Source organism: Haemaphysalis longicornis, unplaced genomic scaffold (genome assembly GCF_048455015.1).
Source record: "Haemaphysalis longicornis isolate Haplotype H1 unplaced genomic scaffold, Haemaphysalis longicornis Haplotype H1 scaffold_9, whole genome shotgun sequence".
Classification (NCBI taxonomy): Eukaryota; Metazoa; Arthropoda; class Arachnida; order Ixodida; family Ixodidae; genus Haemaphysalis; species Haemaphysalis longicornis.
In genome coordinates, this window is record NW_027526460.1 from 27,563,356 (window position 1) to 27,573,215 (window position 9,860).

At 48.8% G+C, this 9,860-nt stretch overlaps 1 protein-coding gene and 10 non-coding genes across 11 annotated transcripts; all 11 read right to left on the reverse strand.

Annotated features, from left to right (window-relative positions):
• Positions 1 to 190: 190 nt before the first annotated feature.
• Trnar-ucg (transfer RNA arginine (anticodon UCG)) lies at positions 191 to 263 on the reverse strand. Its single transcript has one exon. It is a non-coding gene; the product is annotated as a tRNA-Arg (tRNA).
• Positions 264 to 579: 316 nt separating this feature from the next.
• Positions 580 to 652, reverse strand: Trnar-ucg (transfer RNA arginine (anticodon UCG)). Its single transcript has one exon. It is a non-coding gene; the product is annotated as a tRNA-Arg (tRNA).
• Positions 653 to 968: 316 nt separating this feature from the next.
• On the reverse strand, positions 969 to 1,041 carry Trnar-ucg (transfer RNA arginine (anticodon UCG)). The gene has a single exon. It is a non-coding gene; the product is annotated as a tRNA-Arg (tRNA).
• Positions 1,042 to 1,357: 316 nt separating this feature from the next.
• On the reverse strand, positions 1,358 to 1,430 carry Trnar-ucg (transfer RNA arginine (anticodon UCG)). The gene has a single exon. It is a non-coding gene; the product is annotated as a tRNA-Arg (tRNA).
• A 3,254-nt stretch (positions 1,431 to 4,684) lies between these two features.
• LOC144153119 (uncharacterized) lies at positions 4,685 to 6,215 on the reverse strand. Its single transcript, XM_077684776.1, has 2 exons — positions 5,318 to 6,215; positions 4,685 to 4,704 (listed from the first exon to the last, which is right to left on the reverse strand). The coding sequence occupies exons 1-2, from the start codon at positions 6,213 to 6,215 to the stop codon at positions 4,685 to 4,687; spliced, it is 918 nt and encodes a 305-aa protein (XP_077540902.1).
• A 425-nt stretch (positions 6,216 to 6,640) lies between these two features.
• Trnar-ucg (transfer RNA arginine (anticodon UCG)) lies at positions 6,641 to 6,713 on the reverse strand. Its single transcript has one exon. It is a non-coding gene; the product is annotated as a tRNA-Arg (tRNA).
• A 316-nt stretch (positions 6,714 to 7,029) lies between these two features.
• Positions 7,030 to 7,102, reverse strand: Trnar-ucg (transfer RNA arginine (anticodon UCG)). Its single transcript has one exon. It is a non-coding gene; the product is annotated as a tRNA-Arg (tRNA).
• A 316-nt stretch (positions 7,103 to 7,418) lies between these two features.
• On the reverse strand, positions 7,419 to 7,491 carry Trnar-ucg (transfer RNA arginine (anticodon UCG)). The gene has a single exon. It is a non-coding gene; the product is annotated as a tRNA-Arg (tRNA).
• A 317-nt stretch (positions 7,492 to 7,808) lies between these two features.
• Positions 7,809 to 7,881, reverse strand: Trnar-ucg (transfer RNA arginine (anticodon UCG)). The gene has a single exon. It is a non-coding gene; the product is annotated as a tRNA-Arg (tRNA).
• Positions 7,882 to 8,197: 316 nt separating this feature from the next.
• Positions 8,198 to 8,270, reverse strand: Trnar-ucg (transfer RNA arginine (anticodon UCG)). Its single transcript has one exon. It is a non-coding gene; the product is annotated as a tRNA-Arg (tRNA).
• A 315-nt stretch (positions 8,271 to 8,585) lies between these two features.
• Positions 8,586 to 8,658, reverse strand: Trnar-ucg (transfer RNA arginine (anticodon UCG)). Its single transcript has one exon. It is a non-coding gene; the product is annotated as a tRNA-Arg (tRNA).
• Between the last annotated feature and the right edge of the window lie 1,202 nt (positions 8,659 to 9,860).

The following is a 9,860-nucleotide window of genomic DNA, read 5'->3' on the forward strand; positions in this document are numbered from 1 at the left end:
CTGACCATAAAAATAGCAGACGCAGAACACATTAACACGGACGAGTAAGGGTCAGTGCGCTGAAACGTATTTATTCACTCTTGATGTGGTGGCTTTTTTCTGAAACAACAAATCCGGTATCTTAGCACAATAGGCAATCTTGCTTTTGTCGTTCAAAAACATAAGAGAACCACCTTTTAAAGAGAATAGACGACCGCGACAGGACTCGAACCTGCAATCTCCTGATCCGAAGTCAGACGCCTTATCCATTAGGCCACGCGGACGGGACAAAAGGGGCTACAGTAGGCTAAAGGTCAAAGCGGTACAGCCATCTGACGCTGCCATCCGGGGGGTGGTGAACAGGGCACGCAAAGGCTGGAAGGGATGCGAGAGTGGAAAACATGAAACATCTGACCATGAAAATAGCAGACGCAGAACAAGTTAACATGGACGAGTAAGGGTCAGTGCGCTGAAACGTATTTATTCACTCTTGATGTGGTGGCTTGTTTCTGTAACAACAAATCCGTTATCTTAGCACAATAGGCAATCTTGCTTTTGTCGTTCAAAAACATAAGAGAACCACCTTTTAAAAAGAAGAGACGTCCGCCACAGGACTCGAACCTGCAATCTTCTGATCCGAAGTCAGACGCCTTATCCATTAGGCCACGCGGACGGGATAGAAAGGGCTACAGTTAGCTGAAGGTCAAGGCGGGGCAGCCATCTGACGCTGTCATCCGGGTGGTGGTGAACAGGGCACGCAAAGGCTGTAAGGGATGCGAGAGTGGAAAACATGAAACATCTGACCATAAAAATAGCAGACGCAGAACACATTAACACGGACGAGTAAGGGTCAGTGCGCTGAAACGTATTTATTCACTCTTGATGTGGTGGCTTTTTTCTGAAACAACAAATCCGGTATCTTAGCACAATAGGCAATCTTGCTTTTGTCGTTCAAAAACATAAGAGAACCACCTTTTAAAAAGAAGAGACGTCCGCGACAGGACTCGAACCTGCAATCTTCTGATCCGAAGTCAGACGCCTTATCCATTAAGCCACGCGGACGGGACAAAAGGGGCTACAGTAGGCTAAAGGTCAAAGCGGTACAGCCATCTGACGCTGTCATCCGGGAGGTGGTGAACAGGGCACGCAAAGGCTGTAAGGGATGCGAGAGTGGAAAACATGAAACATCTGACCATAAAAATAGCAGACGCAGAACACATTAACACGGACGAGTAAGGGTCAGTGCGCTGAAACGTATTTATTCACTCTTGATGTGGTGGCTTGTTTGTGTAACAACAAATCCGGTATCTTAGCACAATAGGCAATCTTGCTTTTGTCGTTCAAAAACACAAGAGAACTACCTTTTAAAAAGAACAGACGTCCGCGACAGGACTCGAACCTGCAATCTTCTGATCCGAAGTCAGACGCCTTATCCATTAGGCCACGCGGACTTTTTTTTTTTTTTTTGACATAACAGAGTACACTCAGCGAAGTGCAACACACAGATACACTGGTTCATCTTGAAATCACGGATGGACGCGTCTGTGCAATTGCGCCTCCATTACTTTCCACTTGCTGGATAGCTCGTCGTCTGCACTTTTTAACAGAAAGCTGGTGTAGGCAAACGCGTCACAAAAATGCGTCCACGCGGACTTTGCTACCTCCAAACAAAGGACGTGATCCGTGCGAGACCGCCAAATTGCATACAATCCCAACAGCAGGACAATTTCCACACATTTGTCATCTCGGAATTCCTCACTTGTGAGAAACTTCACATCTTTCCAAGTTGGATACAGAGAAATTCCAAATGCTGATCTGACCTCATGCCAGAAATGCGCTGCGTTCGTGCAAAAGAGGAACACGTGCTGAAGGGACTCTGGGTAAGGGCAGAGATCACAGTTGGTTGACCACGGAACAAAGAAACCTTTGTTTGCCAGCCATGGCTTTACCGGCAGAACTTCCACGTGAAACCTGATAAAAAAATCCTTGACGGCGACCTTAACAGGAAGCCGTGGTAATCGTTTCAAGACGTCTGACACTAATATACTATCCATTCGTGACCGGTACAACGGAGCTGGAAAAAGCATGTCAATCGTGTCCCAGTACAGTGATTTTCTTTTCACTTCCATTAAGTAGTCCCGTGAGAACCTCTCTTCGAAAAACCGGACCGCCTGTTCCAGCTCCCTGTAAAACTTTAGCACTCGTGACCTTGGTCCTACACCAGCATCTTTAAGCCAGTCTCTCAAAAACCCACAGCCCAGCTTAGCAAATGAGTTCAACATTAGAGGCCTATTCTGCCTGCGAAAAAAAAGGTACCTCTGAACTTTGAGCTTTACCTCAACATTGACCAATCCCAGACCACCTTTGGCTAAACTTAGAAACAGGTTACTCCTCCTCATTCGTTCAAAGCGAGACTCCCAAATAAACGTGGCAAAGAATCTATGCACTCGATTCACATCGGCTGGTAGGCATGGCATCACTTGAGCAGCATACCAAACAGCAGGAAAGAAAACTGTATTGCACACAAACGCACGATTTCCAAGTGGTATGGTTCTCCCATGCCACGCACGCACCTTTGCTGCTAGTCCGTTTAGACTGATGGTGTTTTGTCCATTTTGCAGATTGGTGGTATCAAAACAAACGCCGAGATACATGCCGACTTGGTCAGACCACTGCATGTCCAAGAAGCTCGTTGGCTTGGCGTCCCAATCACCCAACCATGCACCCGAACACTTGTCACGATTCACTTTTGCACCAGACACATTGCAGAATTCCGACACATGTTGCACCGCTTTGCGCATCTCCTCTTTGGAAGCACACACGAGGGTCAGATCATCAGCATAGGCGAGCACTTTCACGGTCTCGTCTGCCAGGCTGAGGCCACCGACAGTATTGTCGTTCAGAATGGAACGACAGAGAGGTTCAAGGTAAAGTGCGAAAAGTATCGGTGACAGCGGACATCCTTGTCGCACCGACCTGTTGACGAGTATCTTGTCCGTTGTTTGTCCGTTGATGACAAGGCGCGTTGACACCTCCCTATAGCAAACGGCGATGTACTTCAGAAGACGTTCCCCGATGTTGCAAGCTTTAAGCAGCCCAAAAAGAAAGTCGTGATCAACACGGTCGAAGGCCTTACTTAAATCCACCTTTAGCACCGCGGCCTTGTCTCCGTGTACCGATGTTGTTTCACACAGCACGCGCATTGTGTGCAGATTATCCGAGATGCGCCGCCCTTCGATACCATATGCTTGGTGGCCCCCTATGACCTCACTGAGCGCTACGTCGAGTCGCTTCGCCATAATTTTTGCCAGCAATTTGTAATCAGTCGTCAGAAGGCTGATGGGGCGAAAGTCGCCCGGGGTCGGGACACGTTTGGAGTGCTTTTTTGGGATTAGGACCGTCAGGCCTTGCCTCATGGAGGGAGGCATCAGATCCCGCTTCAGTATGTCTTCGTACACGGAACAAAGAATTGGCACCAAATCCGATGCAAACTTCTTGTAGAATGCACTTCCTAGGCCGTCGATACCGGGCGTTTTCCTAGGCTTCAGCTTTTTAATGGCCCATTCAACTTCAGACTCGGAAATGCTTTCATTTGTTTCCTCTCTAATATCATCGCTGACCTTTGGCAACAGATCAGCATAATTAAACGCGCACCCCCGACTGTGTACGCCATCTTTCTCTTCGAACAGACTTTTGTACATCCCTGTGAACGCCCTTACAAAGTCGTCTTGGCTGGTAAGAATGTCGTCGCCATCTTGCACCGCCTCTATTCTGTTTCGTGCAGCATGTTGCCTTTCTTTCGTTCTAAAAATCTTGATCGGTTCCTCGTCCCTCTGTTGTGCTTCGAGTCGACAACGAATCATAGCGCCTTTATAGTCGGCTTCCAAAATTGATAGGAGCTGTCCTTTGCATTCTCTAATATCTGTCATAAACTTTCCCGGTTCGGAATTTTCCGCTTCAATGAGACTTCGAAGCGTGCGCATTAAAACGTTTTTTCTTTCCCTTTTTAGAGCCGCTTTTTCATGCCCTTTCGCCACAAGAAACATTTTGCACTCTTCTTTCACTTCTTCCCACGCTATGGCGTTTACCTCGCCCCGCTCTCGTACCTGCGTGATTATAGCTTTGATCCCTGAGACCACATCTTCCTCGTCTAAAAGGCTTTCGTTAAGTTTCCATAATTGCCAAGAAGGTTTGGCAGTTTGCTTGGTCCTTCGGTGGTCGCCTTTCTCAAACGTGACAGTGACAAAGCCGTGGTCAGAGAACGCCACTGGCGTTACTCGGGAGGAGACGTTCATGCACATAAGCTCACTCGATACGTACACGCGATCTAGTCGCGCATGGCAGTCCCCCTGCCAGTGCGTGAATGCAGGGGCGAGGGCTGGTGTGCCATCTGCTACGTCCTGCAAGTCAAAATCGCGTAAGAGCTTTTGCAACTCCTTCAAACTGGGGTCAGCTGGCCTTCTTTTTGAGCAGTCACGCGCCTGCAGTACGCAGTTGAAGTCACCCGCGAGAACGGTGCGGCATGGGGTGTCAAGATACTGCCTGAGCTTCGTGAAATATTCTGTCCGTTGCGGCGGGTCATTTGGTGCATGGATTGAGATAAGCCTGTATTGCTCGCCACGAAGTATTAAATCGACACTGCAAACACGCCCGCTGTGATCCCTTTCATATTCAGGATACACGGTTAAAGCCGGCCTTTTCCTTATCATGATTGCACTTCCTGCGCTGCGCCCGCACGCGGGCGAGAAGTGACAGTGAAAGCGATTGTGAAAGAATCGAGCCGCGCTATCTAGCTGCTCGTTTGAGGCTAATTTTGTTTCTTGAAGGAATGCTATGTCAATTCCTTCCTGCAAAAGCTGGTTTAAGAGCCACTGCTTGCGCATGCGGCCTACAAGGCTTAGGCAGTTGAAGGTTGCGAGTTTTAGGAAGGGCATTTACAAAAAATAAAGATTCTTTTTCTTTTCTTTCTATTTGCGAATGGGGCGCCTAGTTACGTTGGCCGGTTAAACGGAACGCTTTCGACGTCGTATTTCTATGGGTACGCGTGGCGCGGGGTTAAAACGAGCCCTTCTTTTAGTGGGCGCGTTCCACTTATTCTTTACATGAGCGGTTTTCCTTCCTGACGCCTCATTTAGTTCATCTTCTGCTTCTGGTTCAATCGGCGACAAGGCTGGAAATTCAGTCACTTCCTCCGCTTCCCTTCCTGACAGCGCAGTTTCCTTCGCCTGTTCTCGCGAGACTTCATATTGCGGCTCTACGGCTATCACGCTGTCTTTTGTGGTCGACGTAAGCGGCATGCTGACAGAAAGTTCGTTTTGCGGGGGTTTTTCGGGCTCACCGTATTCTCCGGGTTTCCGAGGCGCCTCCATTGACACTCCAGGAGGTGGCGAAGCTACAGGCGGGCTTTGCGTTGTCTCCAACGTCGGCTGGTCTTCGTGCAGTGGGGGGGAGGCCGCTGCCTCCTCAGCTTCTTCCTCATCCATAACGGCTTCTGTGTCTTCCTCCTCACTCTTGCCTCCCGTGACCATCGCGTAGGTCTTCCGGCAATCCGGAGCCTCATGCCCGAACCTCCGGCATTCGGAGCACCGCGGTATGCGGCAGTTCTTTCTGATATGCCCATTCCTCTTGCACCTCAGGCACAAAGGCGATCGTCCGGGCACTATCACAAGGGCATTGCCTCCCTGGATACGCAGCTGATGCGGCAATGTTTCGGTCGTGTACCCATTCTTCAAGGTTATGGTTACTGACCTTATCGACGTTTGGGCTCCCTTGAACTTGCTTGTTGGCCAAGTCTCTCTTGTGATGCGGTCAACTTTTCCGAAAGGCTCGAGGGCCTTCCGCACGACGTCATCGCTAAGCTGGTACGGCAGCCAGTGGATCTTGATGCGAATTTCGCCATCGTTGGGGTCGAGCACGAGACATTTCTTGCCCTTGATACGAAGTTCTTTCGCAGCAACTAGGCGGTGCTTGGCTGCCGCGGAGTGCGTCGACACAGCCCACACATGGTTCATTTGATAGGCGCCAATCGACGCCACATCCTGGATCACTCCCAGTCGTTCCATCTCGTCTTCGAAGTCGTTGATGCGGTATGGCCGCCCGGACACATCACAGTGCAAAAACACAGTGTTAAGCCCAGCATTTCCAGTTGGCAGCGGAGGCAGTAAAACACGGTATTCGTCCGAAGAAACAGATAAACCGCGGCCGGCGGCCGCCGATAACGAGCTATCGGAGCTCATCCTTTCCGCACCTTCACAGCTTGGCAGCCGGAAGTGGAATGATTAGGCCACGCGGACGGGATAGAAAGGGCTACAGTTAGCTGAAGGTCAAGGCGGGGCAGCCATCTGACGCTGTCATCCCGGGGGTGGTGAACAGGGCACGCAAAGGCTGGAAGGGATGCCAGAGTGGAAAACATGAAACATCTGACCATGAAAATTGCAGACGCAGAACAAGTTAACATGGACGAGTAAGGGTCAGTGCGCTGAAACGTATTTATCCACTCTTGATGTGGTGGCTTTTTTCTGTAACAAATAATCCAGTATCTTAGCACAATAGGCAATCGTGCTTTTGTCGTTCAAAAACATAAGAGAACCACCTTTTAAAAAGAAGAGACGTGCTTTTGTCGTTCAAAAACATAAGAGAACCACCTTTTAAAAAGAAGAGACGTCCGCGACATGACTCGAACCTGCAATCTTCTGATCCGAAATCAGACGCCTTATCCATTAGGCCACGCGGACGGGACAAAAGGGGATACAGTAGGCTAAAGGTCAAAGCGGTACAGCCATCTGACGCTGCCATCCGGGGGGTGGTGAACAGGGCACGCAAAGGCTGGAAGGGATGCGAGAGTGGAAAACATGAAACATATGACCATGAAAATAGCAGACGCAGAACAAGTTAACATGGACGAGTAAGGGTCAGTGCGCTGAAACGTATTTATTCACTCTTGATGTGGTGGCTTGTTTCTGTAACAACAAATCCGGTATCTTAGCACAATAGGCAATCTTGCTTTTGTCGTTCAAAAACATAAGAAAACCACCGTTTAAAAAGAAGAGACGTCCGCGACAGGACTCGAACCTGCAATCTTCTGATCCGAAGTCAGACGCCTTATCCATTAGGCCAGGCGGACGGGACAAAAGGGGCTACAGTAGGCTAAAGGTCAAAGCGGTACAGCCATCTGACGCTGCCATCCGGGGGGTGGTGAACAGGGCACGCAAAGGCTGGAAGGGATGCGAGAGTGGAAAACATGAAACATCTGACCATGAAAATAGCAGACGCAGAACAAGTTAACATGGACGAGTAAGGGTCAGTGCGCTGAAACGTATTTATTCACTCTTGATGTGGTGGCTTTTTTTTGTAACAACAAATCCGGTATCTTAGCACAATAGGCAATCTTGCTTTTGTCGTTCAAAAACATAAGAGAACCACCTTTTAAAAAGAAGAGACGTCCGCGACAGGACTCGAACCTGCAATCTTCTGATCCGAAGTCAGACGCCTTATCCATTAGGCCACGCGGACGGGACAAAAAGGGCCTACAGTAGGCTAAAGGTCAAAGCGGTACAGCCATCTGACGCTGCCATCCGGGGGGTGGTGAACAGGGCACCCAAAGGCTGGAAGGGATGCGAGAGTGGAAAACATGAAACATCTGACCATGAAAATAGCAGACCCAGAGCATGTTAACACGGACGAGTAAGGGTCAGTGCGCTGAAACGTATTTATTCACTCTTGATGTGGTGGCTTTTTTCTGTAACAACAAATCCCGTATCTTAGCGCAATAGCCAATCGTGCTTTTGTCGTTCAAAAACATAAGAAAACCACTGTTTAAAAAGAAGAGACGTCCGCGGCAGGACTCGAACCTGCAATCTTCTGATCCGAAGTCAGACACCTTATCCATTAGGCCACGCGGACGGGATAGAAAGGGCTACAGTAGGCTAAAGGTCGAAGCGGTACAGCCATCTGACGCTGTCATCCGGGGGGTGCTGAACAGCGCACGCAAAGGCTGGAAGGGATGCAAGAGTGGAAAACATGAAACATCTGACCATAAAAAGAGCAGACGCAGAACAATTTAACATGGACGAGTAAGGGTCAGTGCGCTGAAACGTATTTATTCACTCTTGATGTGGTGGCTTTTTTCTGTAACAACAAATCCGGTACCTTAGCACAATAGCCAATCGTGCTTTTGTCGTTCAAAAACATAAGAAAACCACCTTTTAAAAAGAAGAGACGTCCGCGACAGGACTCGAACCTGCAGTCTTCTGATCCGAAGTCAGACGCCTTATCCATTAGGCCACGCGGACGGGATAGAAAGGGCTACAGTAGGCTAATGGTCAAAGCGGTACAGCTTTCTGACGCTGCGTTCCGGGGGTGGTGAACAGGGCACGCAAAGGCTGGAAGGGATGCGAGAGTGGAAAACATGAAACATCTGACCATGAAAATAGCAGACGCAGAACATGTTAACACGGACGAGTAAGGGTCAGTGCGCTGAAACGTATTTATTCACTCTCGATGTGGTGGCTTTTTTCTGTAACAACAAATCCAGTATCTTAGCACAATAGGCAATCGTGCTTTTGTCGTTGAAAAACATAAGAGAACCACCTTTCAAAAAGAAGAGACGTCCGCGACAGGACTTGAACCTGCAACCTTCTGATCCGAAGTCAGACGCCTTATCCATTAGGCCACGCGGACTTTTTTTTTTCTTTATTGCCGAAAAGGACAAAACAACACATATACAACAATACCAGCCACAATGACTGATAAAACAAGAAAGGAAACAAGGAAAAGAAAAAGGGGGGACTGCATCGCTTTGAGCGAGCAGTTAAAAGAAATGTACTTTCATGACAGCCAAGTCATCCATTAGAGACAATATTTCTTCATCATAGCCTGCTCTGTGGAACACCTCGCGTAATTTGCATATGCTTTCTACAAAATAACAACATACAGATCGAGCATTTACGCACATTCATACGGCTCCTCCATATAGCATGTAGGCCCAGGAGGACTAACAGGTCGTAGGGCAAAACATCTGGACCTATAGCGAGGTATCGAATTCCATGGGGCGTCAAAGGCAGTTCTTTCTTTAAGGTGCGCTGCAGGACATCCCAAAAAAAACTGCGTCCCAGCAGTCCAGGAATACGTGTTCAATACTCTCCGGTTTCCTGCAGAGTGAACAGTCCGCACCCCACGGCAAGAAGAGCTCCTTGGCAGCCATCCACGTCATAACCGGAAGAGTTTCTGTGTGCATCTTAAAAAAGAAAGTCTTAATTCCCCCCGGCACTGGCATTTTCTTCACTCTCTTCAAGACATCCTGACCTGGGCCCGCATTGTAAATAGAACGATACAAGGGTTCGGGAAATAAACATTCGTTCAAATCCCCCATCAATTTTTTACGTGTCACGCGGACGGCACAAAAGGGCTACAGTAGGCTAAAGGTCAAAGCGGTACAGCCATCTGACGCTGCCATCCGGAGGGTGGTGAACAGGGCACGCATATGCTGGAAGGGATGCGAGAGTGGAAAACATGAAACATCTGACCATGAAAATAGCAGACGGAGAACATGTTAACACGGCCGAGTAAGGGTCAGTGCGCTGAAACGTATTTATTCACTGTTGATGTGGTGGCTTTTTTCTGTAACAACAAATCCGGTTTCGTAGCACAATAGGCAATCGTGCTGTTGTCGTTCAAAAACATAAGAGAACCACGTTTTAAAAAGAAGAGACGTCCGCTACAGGACTCGAACCTGCAATCTTCCGATCCAAAGTCAGACGCCGTATCCATTAGGCCACGCGGACGGGACAGAACAGTATACAATAGGCTAAAGGTCAAGGTGGCACAGCCATCTGACGCTGTCATCCGGGGGGTGGTGAACAGGGCACGCAAAGGCTGGAAGG